At 39.6% G+C, this 24,713-nt stretch overlaps 4 protein-coding genes across 10 annotated transcripts in view; 3 read left to right on the top strand and 1 right to left on the bottom strand.

The window, feature by feature from the left end:
- LOC121637502 (inositol 1,4,5-trisphosphate receptor type 1) overlaps positions 1–3,098 on the top strand; it is an 80,237-nt gene extending 77,139 nt beyond the window's left edge. For all 4 annotated transcript variants that reach the window (XM_041981702.1, XM_041981701.1, XM_041981700.1 and 1 more), the window contains 2 exons: positions 1,086–1,247; positions 2,552–3,098. In XM_041981702.1, coding sequence (XP_041837636.1) covers positions 1,086–1,247; positions 2,552–2,638 — 249 coding nt within the window. In that variant the 3' untranslated portion in view covers positions 2,639–3,098. The remainder of the gene's footprint in view (positions 1–1,085; positions 1,248–2,551) is intronic.
- Positions 3,099–6,722: 3,624 nt separating this feature from the next.
- Positions 6,723–10,529, top strand: LOC121636816 (class E basic helix-loop-helix protein 40-like). Its single transcript, XM_041980633.1, has 5 exons — positions 6,723–7,148; positions 7,296–7,359; positions 7,597–7,704; positions 8,117–8,240; positions 8,478–10,529. The coding sequence occupies exons 1-5, from the start codon at positions 7,078–7,080 to the stop codon at positions 9,398–9,400; spliced, it is 1,290 nt and encodes a 429-aa protein (XP_041836567.1). The 5' UTR covers positions 6,723–7,077; the 3' UTR covers positions 9,401–10,529.
- A 99-nt stretch (positions 10,530–10,628) lies between these two features.
- Positions 10,629–16,676, bottom strand: ttll3 (tubulin tyrosine ligase-like family, member 3). Of its 3 annotated transcripts, none has more exons than XM_041980630.1 (13): positions 16,377–16,676; positions 15,855–15,899; positions 15,672–15,781; positions 15,414–15,582; positions 15,154–15,209; positions 14,911–15,039; positions 14,692–14,806; positions 14,419–14,493; positions 14,143–14,323; positions 13,673–13,821; positions 13,275–13,518; positions 12,667–13,102; positions 10,629–12,532 (listed from the first exon to the last, which is right to left on the bottom strand). In XM_041980630.1, the coding sequence occupies exons 2-13, from the start codon at positions 15,859–15,861 to the stop codon at positions 11,789–11,791; spliced, it is 2,415 nt and encodes an 804-aa protein (XP_041836564.1). In that variant the 5' UTR covers positions 15,862–15,899; positions 16,377–16,676; the 3' UTR covers positions 10,629–11,788. The 3 variants fall into 3 exon arrangements, with proteins under 3 accessions (XP_041836564.1, XP_041836566.1, XP_041836565.1); XM_041980632.1 differs by having other exon boundaries at positions 15,672–15,766; XM_041980631.1 differs by lacking the exon at positions 16,377–16,676 and adding an exon at positions 16,081–16,126.
- A 1,610-nt stretch (positions 16,677–18,286) lies between these two features.
- slc4a8 (solute carrier family 4 member 8) overlaps positions 18,287–24,713 on the top strand; it is a 32,790-nt gene continuing 26,363 nt past the window's right edge. Inside the window, exons 1-2 of one of the 2 annotated variants that reach the window (XM_041980997.1) lie at positions 18,287–18,353; positions 19,121–19,303. In XM_041980997.1, coding sequence (XP_041836931.1) covers positions 19,259–19,303 — 45 coding nt within the window. In that variant the 5' untranslated portion in view covers positions 18,287–18,353; positions 19,121–19,258. Of the gene's footprint in view, positions 18,354–19,046; positions 19,304–24,713 lie in introns of those variants that run through there. The other variant, XM_041980996.1, reaches the window with a different exon arrangement.

Below are 24,713 nucleotides of genomic sequence, written 5' to 3'. Positions count from 1 at the left end.
GTCACGTTTTTGGTATCTGTGGTTAAGCATTTTTTTCATTCGTGTATGCGACTGAGTCACACATGTAAACATGTACCAGCTTGTTTCCTTCTCACACACACACACACACACACACACACCTGCACACACAAATCTGGCTTGTATTGGCCCTGGGGACTCTCCATTGACGCAATACATTCCCCTGACCCTAAACCTATTCATAACCTAATTTAATCATGAACCTAAAATTGAGTCTCAACCTAAAAAAAAAAACATTTTGTAACCATGGGAAAAAAAACTACTGTTCTTTTTTTTTTTTTTTTCAACAAGAAGTCCCCATTAGTTGGTGTGCAGTCAGATTTTTGTCCCTCTCAATCAGTAAAAACAAGTGCACAAACACACCACAGCACTAACCTGTTCCTCTTTTCCAACCTTAACTAACAGACATGCCAGTTATGCCCATTTAACAAGGAAGTCAGTGAAACAATGCAGTACATAAGCCATGTCTAACCCTAAAACTGATCAAGGCTTGATAAGGACTTGTTGGTCATTTCTCTTGCATTTTCATGTGAAATGTGGGCTCAAACGGAGGTCACGCTCCACTGTTAATATTTTAATATGTAAACATGTGAAACTGTTCATCTCTCTGCTTGATTGCCTAAGTTTAGCCCTTTATTGGGCACTTTTTGAAAAAGTTGGAAATTTTACATTTCATTTTTACATTTAAACCTTATTAAATTCAACAATAAAACATTTCATTGTGATATTAGTGGATATTACAAGAAGACTTTAAAACTTGGTAAAGTAGTAAATGGTCAGATGTAAATGTTTGTTCTCATTTTTATGGTGAAAGCTAATCTCAGTTAAATATCTGGGGCGTAGCCTGATCTTTGATGATTGGCGGGGAGAACTCTGTGTGGTTTTATTGTTTCAAAGAGTAGTATGTGTAGGCCTTTTGTATCTCAAATGAAGTGACCGAATATGGCTCTTTGCTTGATAAAGGATTAATTTTATGTTGCCTGTTTTTTCTTTTTAATGCTAGAATGAACTGTCTCATTAACTTATTGCATATATTAAATAGCCCTGATGTGCTTGGTTATCCACAGGAGCATAACCTGGACTGGTTTCCTCGGATGCGTGCCATGTCACTGGTGAGCAGTGATGCGGAGGGGGAGCAGAATGAAATCAGGAACCTACAGGAGAAGCTAGAGTCAACCATGAAACTGGTGGCCAACCTGTCTGGACAGCTGACTGAGCTCAAGGAGCAGGTACTTCCAGTATCAATTGCTTGTGTTGTATCATGCAACCCTTAATTTATGTTTTTTCTTTTGGTTTCCATCCAGTACTGTGGCTGCTATCAAGTAGCCGTGTTGCCAGGGAGGGAGGTTGAACATGTCAAAAGGACACTCAGATCATTTTGAGGTTTCCCAGTTAAATGATGTACTTTAATGATATAACCTTGATTTATAATTTTTATTAATTTTATTTATTTCATATCCTGCATAGGTTACATCTGTGAAAGCATTGTTTAAAAAATCTCAACAGAAACAGCACCACACATACCGGCCCTGTCACCACAGCCAAACATTTGTTTCTTTCTTTCTTTCCTTGTTTAGGTTTTGAAGCCACAAATATGCCATTTTCATTACTTACCAATGCTTTGAAAGGATCATGTCATTTCTAGATCTAAATTTCACTCTTATTTTTTTCTCAAATGTAACCTAGTAAAGAGACCGGGACTTCTATGCTCAAAAGAAAAAAGTGAAAACACATAATGTATCAAACTTGGCTCACCTGGAAAATCTATTGACTTATTCCACCACCACCTCTCCAATCTCCTGATGCAGACTTGTTAATGTGCACATCCCTTGGTTCTGACAGCATTTTAGGGAGCATTCACACCAGGATTGTCCAGGGGACTCATTGCACTTTTATTTACTTTCTTTTACCTTTACTCAAGCGGCTCAAACCTCGTGGACAGTCTCTCACATTCACAGCTCCTCACAAGGGGTGCTATTCCCTTGAATGACCACTAACCAAGAAGAAAATTAAAAAAAAAAAACAGGAAGAAGAAGAAAATCTGCCTAATTGTGTCACCAGGAAAGAAAGCAGATGTCCTTCCGCTTCAGCAGGCTCGTTCACCACAAGTAAACAACAGAGCAACACTAAATTTCTGCACCTTGGGGTTTCTGTTTTTACTTTGGTGTTAAAACCTATTACAGTTTTCAAAAGAATCTGATGCTTCTGAGTTCGCTGCCGAACCAGAATGTGAATTAGTGTTCACACTACAACAAACAAACCGCATTATCCATGGAAGTGGACCAGGGTTCACTTAAAGTGGACTAAACAGTGCCAGTGTGAAGACGCTCTGAGTCTGATAACTTAGTTGTACATACATATGCAGTGGCCTTAAAAAGATACTGTTTCAGATCACTACCAGTACTCTTCAACAATGGCTTCACAGCTCCACAGAGTCCCTTTAAGCATTATAGGAAGCTCATAATGTGAGTTTACAGAAGTAATCCTGATTAAAATGTCATCTTTGTACTGTTTTGTTTGTTTCCCTGTGCAGATGACAGAGCAGAGGAAGCAGAAGCAACGAATCGGACTTTTGGGTCATCCCCCACATTTGAACATTAATCCTCAGCAGCCTGCTTGAGAACCCTTCATTACACTTTCACCAGTGACTGGGCACCCCACACGGTGTACCACGTTAGACTGAAAACTGCCAAAAAAAGTGTCCAGCACTTGTATGTATTTAGGTCAGAGCCTGAGTTTATTCTTTACCAGATACTCTTAGAATATATTTCTTCAGCAGACATGTTAATGAGTGTCTTTGTAAAGTGAACAATACTGTGTTGTTTGGATGTGCCTGCAAGGGTGGAGTGTGGATGAAGTGGCTCAGGACCTGAGAAGCCAGTCTTGTAAGTCTAAGATGAATGCACTGACTTCAGCTTTACTACTACCCTGACTACCGTCTGCGTTTGACCCCTCTGACAGCATGCCAAAGTTCAGCTATTGTTTCGGAGGGGGATTTCCTATCAAGTGTCCTTGTGTTGAGGTTTAAACCCTCAGTGTTGCACCAGCAAACTCAGGTCACATGTTGATTTGAAGGTTTGTTTCAGCCCTACAGCATTCAATTTTGTATTTTCAACTGACAGCAATAGGAATGCTTTACAATATGCAATGTCTACATTAGAATGATCTATTTTGGAATTATATTTGCTTTTATATTTGATGTAGTTTATCTGATATTTAAAATACAAAGAAGACAACTCTAAACCATTCTGGAGAGTAGTTTTCCACAGGCACCTAATCCTGTTATAAATTCTACACAGTGTTTGTTTTGTTTTGTTTTTTTTTCATCTTGAAGGAAAGCATTTGTTATTACTTTCAGAATTAATTGTAATCTCAAACATGAGGTCCTCCTTGTTCTAGGACAATTTTGATAAAAAGAAAGATGGATTTGTGATTACATTTAAACTTTTTGAAAGAATAGATTAGTCTGACCTCTTAAAACCCCTTTTTGATAATGAGTAGTAGGAATAGAAAGCAAATCTTAAAATTGCTTCACCATGAAGCTAGGTGTATGATGCTGTGTTTAGTTGCAGGGACTATATGGAGTCCCATTAGAAACAAATGTCCAAACTTTGAGGATTTTGGGAGCAATGTTTTGCTGACTTTATTATTTAACTTTAATATCTCTGCACTGAATTATGTAATCTTTCTTTAATTCATTTAGTCCTAAGCACTGATGTTTTCTGTAGCACACAATCATCTGTTGGTTTTTTTGTTTGTTGGTTTTTTTCACATTGTATAACATTACCAAGAGAATGACTGTTTGAGTGTACATGTATATGTGACCAAAAAAAGAACTATCAGATGTCACTTAGCGTGCTGCTTGACCAAACTGAAGTTTTCTACTAATTGAGGGTTTGTGTCTGAATTGTACATTCCATTCTTGGAGTCTATTTAAATAAAGGAGTGTGTAAAATAATCTTTTGGTGAAAACAGTATCTGTTCTGGCCAAGAAGTTGAGAGAAGGACCAGAACAAATGTCACACTAAAGGAAATGAAGGTTTGGTATTTCCCTAAGTCACTACTCTGCAGCTTATTTTAATACTTCAAAGCATATTGTAAAATTTTAACTGCTCATTTGATGACTTCTTGAGTGGGATCATTCTTCAGCATGTTAAAGGCAAAGACTAAAAAGGAAGTCAGAGAAGTCAAATTTCTGAATTGCCAGAAGATGCATTTTTATCTGTGGGCTAATGTACAAATGAGGAAGTGTGCTTATTTTTTAATCATGCTTCGTGAGGAAACATGCCTATTCAGTCTTTTTAGGTTTTTATTTGGTCTTTTTGGATTTGACCACAGCACAGCAGGGCTATTTGTAGAATTTCAAAGTTTAATAGCTACCTTTTTACATTAATTTTCTAAAGATTTATCTTATACATTTATAATCCCTTTGCACTCAAAGAGGTTATCAACTAAAATGTTTAGAATTTGTAATAAATCTAACCATTTATTTGATCATATATCCTGATCATTTTAACAAATTCAACACCTTAGGGCTCCATTATAAATGTCCAAAACCTATATGTAAAATTAACAATAAACACTCTTGACTCTTGCTGAAAAATATAAGGCCCAACTGTACTTTCCCCTGTAATTCTTAAAATTTTAACAAGTGAACTGGCATAAAGAAGACAGATTTATGATGTTTTAAAAATCCAGTTCATCCAGTATTTAATTGTGTTTCATGTGCCTAAATTGTCTCTGAGGGGCTTTCCGTCATTGTTGTGATTATTTAATTAGAGCTGAATTACTTTGACCTGTCCAGTGCAGGGGTCTTTTTGTAATTACTGAGTGATACAGCCTGTCTCATTTTTAATTTAAAGTCTGCTCTCTGGGAGTTTTTACATAAAGACTATTAGTCAAAGACTCTGATGTGGGCACACTGCAGGATGTGAGCTTTCTATGACAACTCTGTTTGATCAGGAATGTTTCAAAAGTTTCATTGTGAAGTCTTCTGGGGTTAAAAAAAAAATCTTCTCTAATAACTACTGTCAGAAAATATGCTGTGTTTTTTTAAACTTTTTTTTAACCCAGAAATATATATATAAAAAAAATTAAAAATCTTGATGTTGAACATCTCTTTAAGAAATGTTTCCTGGTCATGAGAGACAGCAGCTCAGGTTAGCTGAAATAACACAACAATACACACACTGTTACTGCACACAAGATGGTGAATAAAGCTATAAAAGAACTACATATAAAGCAGAATAAATCTTTAATCACCAGCCATGGCAAGCCAAATGTCAGTTTCTAACCAAACATGTTTGTCTTCATAGTTGTAAAACTGAGCTCCTGTTCCAGCTACAGAAAATTCTGCTTTGCAATGCTCACATTTTAAGAATGTAGTATGGAAATTATTTAGCCTTATGACTCTTACAGGGCTTGTAAGACTGAATTCTGGGTGCATTTAAGTTAAGAATTTTAAAATAGTATATTGTCAAATCTTAGATGGAAGAAATTACATGATTAAGTTGCAATCAGGCCTTTCAGTTAAGAATAAATGCAAAAAATGTTAAGGATATGCAGTCAAATAACAAAAAACTGGAATGAAAAAGCCACATCCTACACTGATATAATTACAACTTCACATATTAACTCCAAATTGGGACATTGATCCACAATGTCATCAATCAACAGAAAAATAATGTGTTCATTCAAGGTTTTACTGCAGATGGATAGCATAAAAAATCATTTTTACACCAACAGTACTAGTTGGAAGGGAGAGACTGGTCTATAGCTTACTAGTTCATTAACCTGTAATAGATTTATGGTAAGAGTTAATAAGGCTTGCTGCATGCCTGGAGGTTGACTTTATGATCATCAAGCCCCCAGAACAACCTTTCAGCTTATGTCGTTCTTGTTGAGGAGCTTTCTGCACTATGAAAATAAAAAAAATAAAAAAATTATTTTCAATAAAACTCTAAATTGTAATTCATCTTGACGTTTGCTGTAAGAAATAATCACCTGAATTGTAGTTTGTTTGGTTGTTTTTGTTTTAATCATGTGGGTTGTGTTGTTTGCTTGCTGCCAGCAGCAGACAGGTGCAGCAGCCGTGTGCTGGATGAGCTGGATGGCCAGGATGTGCCCTGCGTGCTCAGCAGGCCCCCGGGGCCATGAGGAGATCAACGTGACAGACTGCACCGCCTCATGACCATAGACACGCATACTCCACGCAACCGTCCATGTGCATGTGGTTCCCCCACTATGGAGCTGTTTTTCCTGGGTCGTTTCCCCCGCACTTATTTTTAATTAGGTAACCAGGCATTATTATTATTATTATTATTATTATTATTATTGCATGGGGTATAAATAACCTATTACATATTTCATCGACGTGTAACTCATGATGTTTCAAAAACCTGATGTTACATTTCTGTTGCACAACTGTGACCGTGAAAGTAATTTATTAATGTTAGTTTTAATTTTGTCCAGAAGCGTGTCGTAGTACTCGGACCTGCTGAACTCCTGCACAGGGTCGCTGCTAGCACGTTCCCTGTGCCTGCCTTGTTTCCATACACTTCAGCATGGTGGTACACGGGATCCGACACGCGCCGCCCTCCACTCTGACGTCAGCCGACGTCTGTCCACTGAGGCGCTTTATCTGTTTCAAGTGGGCCGTCCCTCTAGCGAGGATACAGCGCCGTTTAACACGTGAGCCTCATGTGACTGAGGTAGGTCAGGCTGAGCGGAGAGTCAGGGTTTATTTAACTCGTCGCTTCGTCCTCCCCCACTTTCCCAACGCGCCACCAAGAGGGTTGACTTCCTTTTGCGGCGGGACCACGGCGTGGAATTCACAAAACTAACTTGAGAGTATTTCTCAGACCCAAGATAACGTTTATGTTACTAATAGTGCGGGAAAATGCCAAACTCGTAAACGTTTTGACCATTTCTTAAACGTTGTATTCTACAAGCTATTTTGCAGCTGCACCGAGCGTAAATAAACACGTGTTTATTTGTGAGTGATTTGGAGAGGTATATCTTGACTTTGACAGCGTTATTGGAAATAATACAATACAAATAATGGAGCGAATTCCAAGCGCGCAACCTCCTCCTCTGTCCAAACACCAGGCGGATCTGTCAGACGTTCAGGGGTAAGTTGCACTCTGAATAAGATTTCTTCAAACGCGCTTGATGGATCACTGCTATTCTAAACTTCTTACTTATAAAAACTACTTATTCATGCCCTAAACGTATGCTCTCTCTCTCTTTTTCTCTCTCTCTATTTTTTCTTTTCCTAGGATGGATTTCCCAATGTATGTTTATAAGCCTAGACGGGGAATGAAGAGAGGAGAAGAAAGCAAGGTATGTTTTTGTTGTTTTTCTTTTGTTTTTTTTAAGGGAAAGTAATAATTAAAAAAAATGCTGGCTTGTCATCACAGAGCAATGCATGTAATCTGCAGGGGAGGAATTAGAGTGGCAGTAGTTCCCATAAATGGTTGACCTAATTCCTGGTGTGACATAACTCATGGATTCCACCCTATGGGTGTAGCTGCCTATGATCATGAAGAATTTATGCAACATTTTTGTCTATTCTTGCAGGACACCTACAAGCTGCCTCACAGACTTATTGAGAAGAAAAGACGCGATCGGATAAACGAATGCATTGCTCAGCTGAAAGATTTATTACCCGAACACCTGAAACTCACCGTAAGTTCATGCTGTAGCTGGGAGGGAGAATGGGATTTAACTAATGATTAGCATGCACCATCCAGTGGCTGCTCAGAGGTATTACATCTGTCTAGAATGCGTCAGCAGCGCTCTGTGAACGACCGCTCACATCAAAGAGAATGTTATCTGCTATGTTTCATTGGGTTTTATACACGCTGTTATATCCTAACACAGTATGTCTCCATTAGACTGAATATTGTAGATGCCATTTATGTAATTATAAACCTTTTTGAATATTCCTGTTTTTTTATTGCCTAATGGATGTTGACATTGTGTTGCCATCTCATAAATGTGCGGCAGCAGTAAGACCTTGCACGTAGCAGTTGTTGAGATTAGTCTCTGTGAGTTATATAAGTGGTGAGGACGTGCTGACTCTGCATGTCTTCCTTAGACTCTGGGCCATCTGGAGAAGGCTGTGGTTTTAGAGCTTACGCTCAAGCATGTGAAAGCCCTCACCTCTCTTCTGGAGCAACAGCAGCAGAAGATCCTCGCTCTGCAGAGTGGAATGCAAATTGGTGAGCTGCAGATATTTACACACACAGATGTACGGCACCTTCAGAGCAAAGTGGTATTGCCAGACAGAATGCTAAGCAGTCAAGTTAATGCATACTGGTAGGATTATTCAGTACTGGAAGCAAATAAGTACCTGATAATGTAGTTATGGAAAGGAAAAATCCACTATAACCTGTTTTTGTGAAATTGCAGGATTTCTGACTCATTCTTTTTCTTTTTTTTCTCTATTGCTTTTATAGAGCAACCTACCATCAGTCAGGAGAAATCAGAGGAGATGTTTCGCTCTGGCTTCCACATGTGTGCCAAGGAGATTCTTCAGTACGTAGCCAGTCATGATTCTGATGGAGACTTCACGCCTTCACATGTCATCAGCCACCTTCACAAATTAGCTGCTGAGGTGCTGCAGGGTCCTGTCCGACCTCGCACCCCTCTTAGCCCTCAACCCGAGGAGATCCCTGCCTACCGCCAGCATCAACCTCACAAGGAAATGCCCACCAGCGTACCCCCTAAACCCAACGAGGGTTATGGGAGGAACTGTGTGCCTGTCATCCAGCGGGCATACGCTCCACCGAGCAGTGAGCAGAGTGGCAGCGATACAGACACAGACAGTGGCTACGGCGGAGAGCTAGAGAAAACCGAATCCGGGGCACCCCAAGGTCGTCCAGATTATTACGGCCAGGAGAGCCAGCAGAAGCGACCACTGGGTGATAGGCAGAGCTCCAGCATCAAGCAGGAGGATGATGAACCACGTCACAAACGACCTCGCGTGGAGTCCTCTGAGGATGAGCTCCTCTCAAGTGGAGAATCATCAGCTTCATCGTCCTCTAGCGGTTATGGTAGTTATATGAGTGTATCCCCCAACCATCCACCTCCTCCACCACACCCCCTTTGCATGCCGTTCTACCTCATTCCACCTTCTGCTGCAGCTTACTTGCCAATGCTGGAGAAATGCTGGTACCCAGGGGCTGTGCCCATGCTCTACCCTGGCATGGGAGGCTCTTCACCCACCATGCCCAGCGAGATACCACCCCCATCTCAGCTAGTGTTGTCACCCAGGGGCGGCTCTCCAGCCCCAGCCATTTCCCAGACACCCATGGACTCCCCTGCCCTTCTTCAGGCACTAAAGCAGGTACCACCACTCAACCTGGAAACCAAAGAATGAGAGATAAAAGAACAAGAAAAATTATGCTCCTGTTCTAATAGGCAGAGACAGAGTCGGTCTTAGGATGGAGAACATGACTGAGCTGTTCCATAATCCACAATCATTCATCTGCTCTTTTCCTCAGCCCGGAGGTCAGACAGGAAACAAGAGAACTTGCAGAAATGATAAAGGAGACTTGTGAGAGCATCATCCATCCACACAGCAAAGAATGCAAGATTCTGATTGAATGTTCGAAGCTCAGTGGTAGATGTATCATATAAACTGGACCTGCCCTGCACACATGCATACACATACACGTTGGTTGAATGTAAAGAAAAAATGTTTTAGATGCTGCTGTTGAATTGTAAACTCGGATGACACTGATGAGTCTCACTTGTAGCTGTTGTGATAATGACATGTCATCTTGTACTCTAGAGACCTTTGCATCAAATTAGCAGTAAAAAGTCACCCAAAGTTTGTCACCTATGTCCTTTGCTCACCATTTAGATTACTGAAAATCCCATTTCAACCTGACATTAAGATGACTGGCACCATGAAATACAAGGATATCATCAAAGGGTTTGGGTACAGCCATCATGGATGAAGGGGAAAAGCTGCCACATGGCCGAAACAAATTATACATCTTTTTTTATTTATCATTGATAAACAGAAAGCTCAGATGGATTTCTGTAATTATTGTCCAAAAACTTCTTGTACATTTCTATTTTTGATACCTGTTCTTTGCGGTCTGTCCACTCAGAGAGTTGGAGGGGGTGCAGGATGTGGACCATGTTGTGTACTCAGAAACTGTGTACATTCTGTAGCACTGTGCTGGACCTGGTCTGCATACTCAACATCTGTTTTTGCTCAAGTCAAACCCGGTGTTTGTTCTTGCTGTTGCCTTTTACTTGTGAAAAGCTGATAAATCTCAAATGTTTATTCTCTGTGCTATGTATGAATACTGGAGTCAAAGAAGTCAGGAGGGGAGACGTGAATGTAAGTTTTACCAGAAGACTAGTTTTCTATAGAAAGAGGTACTTAAGATTTTATATTTTGGGACCTAAAGAGAGATGTTTGATGTACATATTTTGTCTATAAATGTTGATATACATCATATAAGTGTATTAATAAAGTATTTTTCCCGTGGAAATTTCTGTTTACTGTATGTGTTTAAAAAAGAGTGGAGAATGTGTGAGGAAAGAGTTCAGCTGTTTAAGATGAATAAATCTACACCACCACAACATCACATGATACATTTAAGTATTGGAAGACCTTTAGCTGGTGGTTATGCTGGTCAACCATTTGTGCTACTATAAATAAAACATAGAAACAAATATAAGCTTAAAAAGCTGATTTCCTGAGGCAACAATGAGATCAGTCTTTTGGGCGGTTAACTTGTTCAGCACCATCGTGTCAACCAAGAAGTAGTACATTCTGTATAGAACAATCACATTTTCCAGCTGTTATAGAACTTAAATTCACAGTTTTGTCTTAGCACTGTTCTGCAGTTCGGTCCCCAACAATGCAAACATTTAAATAACATAAAAGTATTTTTTTCCATTATCACTTCAGAGCTGAAATGTTTATTCATTCCACATCTACATTATCTGTGCAAAATCAAGTCTAACGCCACACCCTGCTGTTTTTCATGTTGCTCCTCCTGATGCTGATTTCCATTTGCTTGTTGAGGAGTTGCATGTTTGACTTCTGACCTGAAAAAAAATTGCAAGTTGAGGCATATTCTGTTCATTTCCTCAACAAAATTTACTTTTTTCTTCGCTGATTTAATAGCATCCGTAACATTTATTTCAGTTAGTTGGTCCTGGAAATCTAAAAACAAATATGAATATATATATAAAAAAAACAAACAAAAAACTTTAATTTGACTTGTTTGAACCTTTCTTGCACATCATTCACGTCATTCCCTTTCTTAAAGTTTCCTGTCTGGGTTTAAATTTTTCCTTTTTATCCACCATAGATGAAAATATTTCTAACACATAAAAAATTACATATAGTTGATCAAATATGTGCTAATTAAATGGGCATTAAATCACTGAAGAAATATGCTTATCAAGCATCAGTCTTTTCGAACCTACCGGTAAATTTGGACATTTTTGTTATAAAGATACTAAAGCAACTGCAATACATGATTGCGCTGGTGTGTAAGGTACCAATCTGGATGGGAAATTACTTTCTTTTTTTCCTCTTAGGGGTTTGGCTTAAACCTGCAGTTTGATTCTTGGCACTTTATCCCCACCTGCTGGTAGGTTGAAATACTTACAACTTATTTGAAAGAAAAAAAGCAAAAGAGTAAGAAATAAAGCACAGTAAGCTCATTGTCAGTTGTCTTCTCATTAATGCTAATCAAACATGTTCAGCTGCTTTCCATCATCTCAGCTCTAAACAGCATCAGTGTTTATGTTCTCCTGTGCTCTCTCCTTTGCCTCGGCCAGGGTTTTGTCTTTGTGAACGAATGAATAACTCTTGCTTGTGGATGCCGGGGTAGGATGAAAAAGCTGAGTTATGATGGAAAGTGGTTACAGCCACATGAGGCAAGCGACAGATTTCAAGACTCGGTAGGGGACCCTGGAACGGAGGACAGATTTGATTAGAAATTCTGTGTCTAGGCTCAAAAGTTGTCGGAGGTAGAAAGGATCTGGAAATCTTTGACCCATGAACAATTTTATCCTCTGATGTCCTGTGTGAAGGGCCGAGTGAAAAGGAAAGACTCCTTGGCACTAAGGGTGCCCCATTAACACGAAGACTTAAATCAAACCGTCGAGCTTTCCTCTGAGGTTCTGAGCGTATCATCAAAGGTTGTTCAGATTCAAAACTGTTGCATGTCCTCCGGACACAGAGGACATTCTGTACTTCTGCCCTCATCTCACATTCTCGTTTTGGAGATATAGATGTCAATAGTCTCTTTCTCTCTTGGCTCTCTTTGCCTGAGCAGCAAAGGTCAGCCACCAGGTGTGGCCTCTGACCTGATGCTTTATATCTTATCTCAGCCTTGTCTGGTGATGACTGGTCAGAAGGGAGGTGGATAGTGAGAGCTGTATTTGTCTGTCTATGAAGCACAGGTCTGGGTTGCCGAATAGGGTTTCCTTCCACTAGTAGGTGCACCCCCACATAGTGAGGAACTTCTACTGTAGCCTGAAAGGCAATATTGTGAAAAAATGAATTGGTTAATTTTGTACAGCACCAATTATTAAAAAGAATCATGATGCTTGAATCATGAAGAATCATGAATCAGGAATTAAACACATTTATTTTAAAGATAGCCCAACCTGTTTGTAGATTAGCTGGAAGCCTCCTGTGTAAGCATTAGGATCAGTCCGTCTGTCCAGCACAACCCTTAGTGTGTCCACCTGCACAGCAGGGCAGAGCCGAGTGGTCACAGCAGTTGAACACTCCATAGTTGGACTGGCATTGATCTCCAGAAGCCAAGGTCTCAGATCTGCTCCCAACATAAAATCAGCTCCAAACAGCTCAAAACTGGCCTTGCGGGGCTCAACCAGGTCTTGGGCTGTCTGTAGGGCATGGACCACTGCTTGCTGCATGCCTGGGACCACTACTGACTCCCAGTCTTCCCCACGTCCTTGTTGCTGCAAAAAAGACCGAAACTGACTGCAGGACCACATATTGTCCTCAGGCACTCCTGGATGACGGTCATGAGAAGGCTGAAAGTGCTTTTGGATGGAATTGTTGCACAAGTGGACTGAGCTGAGAAGATAACAGAAAGGTAGATGTAAAATGTGCTTTGAAATAAAATGAATATATTCAATCCCACTGGTAAACAAATCTCTCCACAGAGTACACTTGATATAAGATACTTTATAAGTCAGGGACAGCTATATAATTAAATTCTGTTACTTTGTGTGAGCCTCTGTCTGACCTGTGTAGGTTTTTTGTTGAGTAGGGCTGAGTGGAAAACCGTAGGTAGCACTCTTTGTAGAACCAGACAGTCAGGGGGTTCCAATCAGTAACGAGGAACCACTGACGGAGGTCAAACTTTGTGCCATGGACAAGCAGAGGACGCTCTAGGTATTTCTGAACCACCCACTTGCTCTCCTTCATCAAGGCTCTGTCGGTGTCCACAAGTGCCAAAATCTCGTCCAGACGATTCATACACATAATGCCTGACAAGGAAATGGTGTCAGGTTGACATAAAAACAGGATGGCACATGAATTATCCAAAACACATTATAACAGCAACTTTAACTGCACAAAATTTTTAGTAAGCATAGTGCTGCAGATGACAATCAACAAGATTCCAGGAATAAAATGCCTCACCTCTTCCTCTTGATTTGGCTCCTGGTTTGACAATCCAGATGTTGTTTAGTCCATCAATATGCAGCTGAGGGCAAACTTCCTGCAGTCTGGCTAGCATGGCCTTACAGAGCTCCACGAACTCGCCACTGCCACTGATCACTGCACATTTGCTACAAACATTCAATGATAGAAACCATTTTGTTTTACAAACTATTCATATACAGATCTATGAACTGTATACCAATACCTTTTTCCTACTAATAAAAAAACATGTTCTTTTTGAACACCTTTGAATACAAGCACACAGTACTTTCCCCATTGTTCTCCTATCCTACTAAGAACCCATATTTGTTATTCTGTAAGATACGTTTGTGAATGTTTAATTGAAAGTGAAAAGAACTGAAAGTACAGCAGATATAATAGACACAACAGAATTACAGTATGGCAAATTAGCCTGACCTAGAGGGGATCATTTTAGAAAACATACTCACTGCACAACCATGTAGTAGTTCTGCAGAAACGTGGCCCACTGCTGCTCCTCCACAGATGGGGTTGTTTCTACAGTTGTATCAATGTCACTATGCTTTAAAACACTGAGAAACTCTTGACATGCAAGCAAAGCTGTGTCAATAATTTCTGGACCTACAATGTGACGTTTCACATCATTCAACTCTGCATAGAAAGAGAGAAAAGGTATTGTGGGTGTTTTTTTTTAAATAATATGACATTTCGTTATCTCTGTGAAAAATTGTTCTTTTTAACTTTACCTTTTGCTTCATCATTTTTCCATGTCTCAACAACATGCTGTAACAGGCTGGTACAGGCTGTCCTCCTGAAGTCCTCTTTATTTTCATCGGAAATGGAAAGACAGGATCATAATTTAGAAGACAAAAGACAAGCAGGAAGTTACATTACTGTAAAAACATCAAATGAAACATCTGAAAACTTATACCCAAAAACCTTATGCTAGTTTCTTTTTTAATCCAAAGAATAAAAAATTTTTGACAGTAGATTACTGAACATAGTGTCACACAGCAAACCTATGAAGGCCTGCTTTTCATCCTCCGCTCCAAGCCTGTAACATCTTGGAAAAAAGGTGTCAGGATCTGCTGTATCAAACCACTGAAGGTTACGCAGATTCATGCACAACCCCACCTGTGAGAAAGACATGTTGAAGGACATTGGAAGAACTAGTTGACTTCTGGCCAAAGCCAATAAACTTGCATTTTTATCAGCCGGTCATCAGAAACTCTACAGACCTTGGTGGTAAATGTTCCAGCATTTGCAAAATGATTAGTCATCTGGTCATTCTGCAAGGAGCGACAGTCTATAGAGTCCCGCCGAGTTGTCCAGTAGAAATATGATGTCTCATTTCGAACCAACCGAGACTAAAATAATTTGAAAGAGGAAATTTTAGAAAGCACACAGAAATAAAGCAGTTGTTCTCACAGTATGAAAGATATCAGTGTTCACACAGGCAGGCCACTTAGATGGTATCTTACCATCAGGTCATACATGTCATTGAGGTTCTCATCTTTCTCGCCTTCATCCACTCTCTCTGAAAAGAGATAATAAGTGTGTATTTGTTTATCTATGTGAGTCTGTGAATGTAGATTTACATGTATATGGAGGGCGGTATACACAAGGGGTCTATGTTAGTTTTTTAGTCTGTGTTTGTTGTTAGTTTACTTGAGAAATCCCAAATATGTTAAAGTAAAAAAAAATCATTGGTCATTAAGGCTTAAAAAAGCCTTTTTCTAACCAGTAACATCAGCATTGACCACTCCATCATCATCCTCCTCCTCTTCATCACTGTGGCAAGGAAGTGTTTTCTGGACCGGACCCGGCAAACGGCGTTCCACCCACCCTCTGGCCCATAAGGCAGTGCGAATCACAGGGTAAGGTCCCTGCACTGAAAATACCTTCTTCATCTGAGGAATGAGCAGAGGAAAGAAGATAAAACAATAATAATAATAATGGGACTATTCAGAAGTAGAACCTGCTTTCACATGTACAACACCTTCACTGCTTTTTCCACAACTGCTTTTGCTGTTCTCAGCCTGTCTGGTTTGATGGCTGGCAGGCAGCGACGTAACCTACCCTCCAGAGGAGTACCTGTGGACTGAAACACTGGGACACATTTATTAGTCTTATGAACAAATAAAGTACTAACACATGCATGCTTTGTATAAGCATGAATTACCTGACATTTGTTGCTGATGTTGCCTCTATGTAGTTTTTCCTTCAACTGATAAATGGACGAAATGGAGGAGAAAGCACAAATAAATTATATTACTTTATTCATTAATCAGAAGATAACATTTATAATTTTCACAGTAGATCTGAACAACATGCAGCAGATTAATTATTTCCTCTGCATATTAAAAATAGAGAGCTTTACTATATATAGTATGACATGTGACACCTACTTATAACTATGCTGCCACTGAAGAAGGATGTAAATTGGGTCAAGCAGGCATCTTAATTTGGACTGACTGAGGCTGACATGCTGACAATTCATGCACAAATAAGCAGAAATAAATTTAAAAAATAAATAAATAAATAAATAAAGACGTGCACAAAAGTCCTAGTAGTCATAGTACGACTATGAATTTGCAATCTCCATACAAAGCCTTTGACAATGATTAGACCTACATAAAAATAGGTCTGCAGCGCTTCTCACTCAGAAATGATGGGATTATACGGTAAACATTAATATACAAACCTATTTTGGAACCTTCCTTGTGATTCCGCTGCTCTGCCCATAGACTCCTCGTCCGGCTTTTTTCAAGCTCTTTGCAGACAGTTCCCATAACAACCGTGCATGCTCCCACAGAATGTTTACAGCTGCCATGGCAACCGTTCCAAAGAGAAACTGGACGCTGTGCTGAACTGGCCCCACTCTCAGCAATGCGTTGAAATAACTGGATCGCTTACTTATCTGACCCTATCAGTTTCAGCGTGGGCCACACGTGTAGGAGGTGACGTACGGTATTAAAATAGCCGTGACGCTACGTCATTCACGAGGATGTTGTAATCTGAAATCCAGTTAAGTGAGGATGGTAAACGGTCTGTTTTGATCGAAAAATTCGGGCTGAATTCAGTGAGAACGTACAACTGTCTTGTGGCTTTGTTTCCTCGGGTGACCTTCCTCGTGTCATCTTGTTAAAGGAGAATAGTATATTTTATTTACAGAAATAACAACTGTCACTCTGTGAGACTTCTGTATATGCATAGGCTTTCATTAAGAAAAATCTTTGCAGATGTTTTAGGTTTCCACAAGATGGCGCCAGAGACTTTGTAGGATGTTCTAGTAGTGCATTGCATTGGATCACTGAGCTCCATAATACCAGTCTGTATTATCATGCCAATGCTAACTTCCCACTTAAGCAACTTTTACAGCTGAGGTCAATTTTAGGCTAACGTAGACTAATAAGACAATTCAAAGTGCTTTACATAAAACATTAAAAACATTACAACAGCAGGTGCAGAAAAAGCATTAAAAAGTACATAAAAGAATATAAAAAGAAACAAAATCACATTAAAGGAAAATGAAAATAACAGAATATGCAGACATAATTTCAGCAATGCACAAAATTTGCAGTAATGCAGTTCTGGGTATCTTAAAGTTAAAGTCAAATAAACCTGAGCACAAAGGAGATTTTATTTGTCCCGTCATAATGTTTTTCTCCATGGCTCATTTCAACAATAATGAAAGGCTTTTGAAGATACCAGCAATTCCATTTCATTCCAAGTCATAATTCTTATCATGGACATGATAAGAGCATTTCAACCAGTTATGATATGAAATGATCTAAATCCAGAATGAAATATAAAATTCTTCTCCCCATCTATAAAGCCCTTAATGACCCAGATTTATTCTGTCTTAATGGCCTCAAAGTTCCACATTTTCTCAGCAGAGTACTTCCCTCTGAGACTGCATGCTTACTTGTATCCCTTTCATTTCCTGATGGGAAAGGGGAGACAAAGCCTTTAGCGTTCAGCTCCTCTCTTGTGGAAGTACCTCTTAAGTTTAGATTTGGGAGACAGACCTCCTCTCTGACTTTAAGATTAGACTAAAAACTTTGTTTTTGGATCAAGTTTATTGTTAGGGCTGTCATGTGTGACCCTGAGCCTAACAGTTTTGCTGCTGATGGCCTAGGCTGCATGGGGACCTTCCATGATCCACCAAGCACCTCCTTTTACTTTGTTCTCCTCATACTCTCCATGCAATCATATACTGTTTTGGTTGGCATCACATTTGTGCACATTTTCCTCTATTGTTTAGCAAGAAACTTGTGAGACTGTGAAGTGTTGTCCATTAGATTTACCAGCATGTACACCATTCTACTTTGCACACAGTTTGCAGCTCCTGAGCAGTTCCCAGCACAGACCCAGCCTCATGTATCCATTTATTCCAGTTATTTTAGTCAGTTTTTATACTTAACAGGTGAGCAGAGAAATGCACTTTTCACCAGTCATGCAGAAGATATGCAGCACATTGCAAAAAACACTAAAGAAGCTTTTTAAAAACAAATAAACAAACAAAGTCTTGGTGCTGAATTCATTGTTGTCAGGTCCAGTCTGCTGTCCAGGTGAACCCTTGACCTCTTCTCCTACAATGGACAGTGTTTAGTGAGAGTGAAGTCCCCTGTGGTGCTTTCCTGCTACTGACCACACGCTCTGACGCACAACCCCTAAGGTGCACAAACTGTGATCTATGTCAGTAATCTCAGCAAAATCAATGGATGGATGGATGGATGTATGGATGGATGGATGGATGGATGGATGGATGGATGGATGGATGGATAGATGGATGGATGGATGGATGGATGGATGGATGGATGGATGGATGGATAGATAGATAGATAGATAGATAGATAGATAGATAGATAGATAGATAGATAGATAGATAGATAGATAGATAGATAGATAGATAGATAGATAGATAGATAGATAGAGCAATGTGTCCACAGTTTCTCTCAAACTGTCATACCTCTGGTGGAACACATGCCACAAGAAATGCTGGGATGGAGAGTAAGTTTTGTGGACATTGTTAATTTGTTGACATACACCATAAGCTGTGGTTTGCTGGATGTAAAGTATAATTATGCTGTAATCGTAAAAGTTGTGTTTAGTGGTCACAGAATCTATTTGCGCAAGAAACAGACTAACTGGACATTATGTACAATGAGGCAGCTCTAGACAAATTGGCTTTACTGGGTAGCAGCACTGCCTCGCAGCATAGTGTGTGTATGTGTGTGTGTGTGTGTGTGTGTGTGTGCCTCTGCGCTCTGATCCCATTGGCTGGGGCTGCAGTGATGCTCTCTGCATCCTGCTCTAACAGGCAGGACGGGAGGGAGGGGAACTGGAGGCGCAGCTGAAAGATCATCACAACACAGGGGCTAAATAATCATTTTCACCATTTCTTTCATCTGAAATAGTTTTCAACTGTCAATATGTCTGCAGCAACAGAGGAAGCTGCGGTGGTCCCCTCGTGACTGCTTCTTCCAAACGTCCAAAGAAAGCGCCGAGAGCCTGACTGTAGGTTTACTGAAAGTCTCACCTTTACTCTTCCTGAAAGCTGAGCAATTTAACCCCGAAACCATGAGCGTGCCCGCCAACGAGCCCCCGAGTATACTCTGCTACCAGGTAATGTGGCTTTTTATTCATCCTGCTTCAGATCAGACTGAGGCAGACTCCAACAACTGTAGCCCCTAAACTGTCTGCGCTAATAGAAACTCAAAGGTGGAGTATGTCACAATTTAATAACTAGCATATTTAATACAGAGCCTTGAATTAGCTCGATTTGTTTAATCTTTGAAAAGACCTGATGTAGCTATGCGATGTTAAGTTGTCTGTCTTGAGCTGGATGGTGTGTTCTTGGGGGGGTTATGATAATGTTTGGCTGAGGTGCGAACACGTGCGCCAATTCTTGTCACGTGGCATTGCACTGAGAAATCACAGTTACCCAGACAGTTGCTGAGGCGGAAATAAATGAATTAATTCAGGAGATGTCACATTTATATGAGAGTTCAGCAGATTATTGATAAGATCCCTCAGCCTTGCCAAGCGCTCATTAAAATGTCAACTGCTTGTCCCGAGGTCGCGTGTGTCAGGAAGATGATCTGGTCGCTGTGTTATTTGTTTATTGATTTATTTTGATGTTTTAGTTTTAGTTTTTGGTTACCCTCAAATGACCTTGGCGCCATTCTTCCGCGATGCTTTAAAAAGAACGGTGTGTACTTCCACACCTGTTCATCGGTAGCCAGTCTAAGAAGAGGACAGATTGTGAAGTGTGTGATTTAAACTGGAGGACTGCTGGATCCAGTGCTCTGTTCTACTGCAATCTTCTACCAGATACTCCAGATACATCTCCTAAACTGGGAATCAGGGAGGACAAATTTGCACCAGTAACCATGCCAGCACTGTATTCAAGCTGGCACATAGTTATACGTTAAGTAAAAACTCCTTGGCATGCGGTATTATAGCTGAATGGACTTGATGCAGCCTGTCCCTAGAGTGATGCCATGTGGTAATTTATAATAACATCCTGCCTGTAGGAAGGAGACAGACAGAGAAGAACCAGGAGTGAGCTGGGAAGTCTCTGATATGATTAGACAGCTTGCAAAGAAGGGAAGGAAGCTGCCACAGACCATAACTCTTTTAACAGGTTATGTCAGTTTAGTGTCGCTACATGTGTAAGGATTGTCTCTCCATCATGTCTGTGTTCTTTAGTCAGCTCTCTTTGCTGCTCTACCTACTTGACAACAATACAATGGAAATAAAAAATGTACAGGAAGCTTGCAAGCAAAAGTCAGCACTGAAAATTGCATATAAAGTATATCTAATATGGTTCTTTTTTCAACAGCACTTTGCAACATTACAGTTCTAAACTTTCAGTAATGAATACAGTTCTTAGAATAATTTTTTAGTAAAAATCTAGTGTAACTTGATCCATGGCATGAAAGAATTAATCTGGAAAAATATTTATCCTCAAAATTGAATTGGGCATTTCAAAGGAAAGAAAAACTAGCAATTCTTCAAAATGTATACATATATATTTGTGAGACAGCTCACTTTTCCTCGTGTCAGTCCTTTTACACTAACGATTTGGCAACCATCCCATGCTTTCATTTTAATTAATTTGGTGGCATAGATTCAATTTAGTGCAAGCAATCCACAGTCGATGGTCTGACGACTGAATATTGACTTTAAATAGCAGAGCTGAACACATTTATATCAGTCTCAAAACTGAATCTGATTTATTTAATCTGAATTGTGCATATGTGAGTAGTCCCTGTATCTCTCCATGGCTCTCCATATGTACTCATGTGACACAAACACCCTTCACTGGGACTTGTTTAGTTTCGAACAGCAAACAAATTCCCAAACTCGAAGTGAAGAATGAATAGGTGCTTGAAAGTTCGTAAACCCTTTTTTTTGTATCTATACACAATTTTCACCACACTTTACACAATTCCTAAAAGTAAATAAAGAATCCAATCAAATGATGTGGATAAAAAGTACTTTACTTTCTCAATTATTTAAAGGCAATATGGATTCTAGATGACATATGTGAGCGGCCAAACTATGTGAATTTTGCTGTTGGAATCAGACACAATTATTACGACTCAGTGCATCTGGCAACAGATAATTAGTCCAGAGGACCTTCAGCCCATTCCTCTTCACTCCATCCAGCTTAATTTATGAGATGTTGGTGTGTTTCCTCAAAAAGAATCACATGTTTCAGGTCCAACATGATTATTTCCATATAATATTTTGATTTGGCTATTATAAAATATACACTTTATGCTTCTTTAGCAGAACTACTAACAGTAATGGACTAGAGTTATATAGTGCTTTTTAAGGCACTTCGAGTACTTTACAGTAAATCCATTATTTATTCTCTCCCCATTCACACACTGGTGATTGGAAGGCCATAGCAATAGCTACCCTGGGGCAGACTGACAGAAATGTGACAGCCAATCCATGCCTCTCCAGTCACCACCAAACATTCATACACATTCATACACCAGTGTTGCTGACACTGGGGGCAAGGTGGATAAAGTGTCAAAAAGGTGACTGGGGTGAAGCAGGATTCGAACCACCAGTCTTGCTGCTGCAACCGCCATCACGCTACTTGTTGTTGGGATTCGTTTCATAGACTATAAATTCTGACTTTATACGTAGGCTTAGCTGTTGTAAAACATGCCTGAATCATGATACTACCACTACCATGTTTCCCAGATGGGATAAAATTCTGTAATGTAGTGTTTTTTTCTCCAAACGTATGCTTAATTTTGTTTAGTCTTATCTGTTTCTAGATTTTTGTTTCTACTGTTCAGTGTTTTATTAATATGATTTGCAAAGTCTCTTTTAATTATTTTTTAAGTATGTTATTCTTGCACTCATGCCTTCCACACCATTGTTTTTTTCCATTGTATTGATTGACTCAGAAATATTACCATTAGCCAGTGTGAGTGTGTCTGTAGTAGTTTAAAAGTTATCTTGTGTTCCTTCTGGCCTCACAGATTTCAAGGACACCATGATCTTGGGAATGATGTTTCCTAGAGAAAGCCTTCTGGGGAGAGTAACAATGGCTTTGGATTTCCTCTGTTTGTAGACATTCTATGTGTGGAGAAGAGTAAACTCTTCAGAGATTGGTTTTGTTGGTTTTGTAACCATTTCCAGCCCGATAAGCACGAGTAACCCTCCTTTGAAGTGTTTTTATACTTCCCCTGTTAAACTTCCAAAAATGCGTTGGATAACTCAAACTTTGATATATTCCCATTCTTTTACAATATGTGTCAAATCTATTGGTCTTATTTATGGGAAAAATGTTTTGTTTTTAAATTGTATGTGTTCACAATCTTCTACGATCACTAAACATATATTTCACTCTGATATATTAAGATATTCTTTGAACCTGATGCCTGAATCATCCAGAAACAGAGATGCATGTCCCTTAAGTGTTTATTTCTGCTTGTTTAATCTTTCATTCTCTCAATTTGATGACATGTTATACAGGATTAAAGATATTAAATGTTATAGTCTACAACCCACAACCCAATCTAAGGCTGCTGTAATATTTGTAGAAAGAAGAGAATTAGAGAGTGAGAGCTGTAAGAGCTGTAAGGAGACAGAATTGCATGTGTGGCATTGAATAAGGTGTGCATGACTCATGCTTCTCGTAGGCTGAGACAGTCAAAACGGCCGCCCCTCTCATCTTTTCTTCTCCAGCCCTGTTCCTTCCTGTCTCACCTATTCACCATTACCTTTTCTTTTCAGCTATTCATGTCTAACAGTCCCCTGAGTGAAGCACTGTCACATGTATCTACAGCAGAATGGTGATTTTGACACGCTATGAAGAGGCAGCAGTAGCTAGAGGACATGGCACCAAGTGCCATTCTTGGCTCTCAGACACAACCCATAGTCAGGAACTGACAGACCCGGCTGTCAGAGTCAGGATCTGTGTCCCTGATGTCAGTTCAGGATGTTTAGGGGATGGAGCGAGACAGGCCAGCTTTGAAAGAGGAACTGGGACAGTATTTGTGTGGACAAATTAAATAAAGGGAGACTTCACAGGATCAATAGCAGTGATGTAAGTTTGTCTCAAGAGACTTATTCAACAAGTGTTTTGTGTTAGAGGGAAAGAAGTCTCTTTTGGGTCTCATTCTTTTCATTTCAAAGAACTGAAAGCTCATGTTGCTGAATCATGAATGAACCTCTTTGAGTTTCCCATTTTTGTCTTTAAGGGTTGTTGCTCTCATGTTAATATACAACAAAAACTCAGAGTCAGCTGTGATTCCTTTATATTTTGCTTCCAAAGTGCAGGTGTTTCTTTTAAAGTGGTCTTGATAATTACATCTCCAGGCTTTCTAAAGGTGTTGCAAAGTTTATCTTTGGACATTGACTACTTTTTTTTTAACCTATTTTCCTGTTAAATCCTTGTACCTGGCCATTTTCAGGAGAAATATGTTTTTTGTTTGTCGCTTATCACCTGACCTTTGAATCATTTGAGCATAAAAAAGACACCTAACTCAAGGGATGAACCAGTGTTGTGTTTACACATAAAAGACCACAGAACTGAACAATTTTAAATAGTATCAAGGTACTTTATTACCAGCCTGTCACATAGATATTTTGTCCAATGTCTGAGCATGATTTTTAGTGTGTCCTTATAAAACTTGGGAAACTGGAGAAGTAGAGGATAAAACAACAAGTGTCTGGCCTTAAAACACCAATCTACAATAGACCAAAATATTAAAGTAATATCCTTAAGAAATAAGAAAAACAAACAAACAACAAATCCAGACCTAAAAGGTGCATCTGGACCTGCAGCTTATCCAGCCACTGCTCATCAAAGCCTCATCTGAAATGGTCTCTATGGAGGGAGACTCAAGAAGTCATTCTTGATAACAGGAAACTTGGAGGAAAGACAGAGGCAAATTACACAATAAATCAACTGAAGATCTGTAGCAGTGGTTCTTATGCAGTGGTGAATCCTCTCCAGAGCCTGGACCTCAACAGTTATGAAGCAGTGTGGGATCAACTTGACAGGAAAAAGATTGATACCAAACAATGATCTTAAAATTATAAACCCTGATTTTGTCTTATAAGCTTGTTCCATTTATATTTGCACAAGAATCCGTAAACCACTGCACCTATTTCCCATTTTCAACCAGTATATCATGACTTTTTGCAGTAGTGTAGCTGATGGATAGCCAAAGTGTATCAGTAATATTTACTCATCAAAGTTTAATATTTGTGCATTTTAGCTCTTCTGCAGCTTTGTTAAGGTTGCCAGCAGTATGCTTCCTCCTTCCCTGGAGCCAGCACAAAGTCTGTTCTTTACTAGTTGACTCCTATCACAGCTCCCTCACAGTGCTGATGGAGTGAATAAGCGCTTTGGTAGAGCACATTGATTGGCCCGCTCAGTCAGGACAATCATTACTGCTCTACTTGTTTAGAGTGCCAACCAGCTCAATGTTTTTCACACTCATCTACTTTAACGGTACCTTGCATTTGTGATGTTGCCAAAAAATTATTTACTTTCAAC

The sequence above is a fragment of the Melanotaenia boesemani genome, chromosome 3 (assembly GCF_017639745.1).
Source record: "Melanotaenia boesemani isolate fMelBoe1 chromosome 3, fMelBoe1.pri, whole genome shotgun sequence".
Classification (NCBI taxonomy): domain Eukaryota; kingdom Metazoa; phylum Chordata; class Actinopteri; order Atheriniformes; family Melanotaeniidae; genus Melanotaenia; species Melanotaenia boesemani.
The sequence above is the reverse complement of the archived record's forward strand: the minus strand, read 5'-3'. Positions and strand labels throughout refer to the sequence as shown.

Coding starts and splice junctions, on each gene's coding strand:
- ttll3 (XM_041980630.1), bottom strand. Junction 14,494..14,691: donor TGAAAAGCAGGCCTTCATAG/GTTTGCTGTGTG, acceptor ATGAAAATAAAG/AGGACTTCAGGAGGACAGCC. Junction 12,533..12,666: donor TCCAGCTAATCTACAAACAG/GTTGGGCTATCT, acceptor ATTGCCTTTCAG/GCTACAGTAGAAGTTCCTCA.
- LOC121636816 (XM_041980633.1), top strand. CDS start 7,078: ATGGAGCGAATTCCAAGCGCGCAACCTCCTCCTCTGTCCAAACACCAG. Junction 7,360..7,596: donor AGAGAGGAGAAGAAAGCAAG/GTATGTTTTTGT, acceptor CTATTCTTGCAG/GACACCTACAAGCTGCCTCA. Junction 8,241..8,477: donor GCAGAGTGGAATGCAAATTG/GTGAGCTGCAGA, acceptor TTGCTTTTATAG/AGCAACCTACCATCAGTCAG.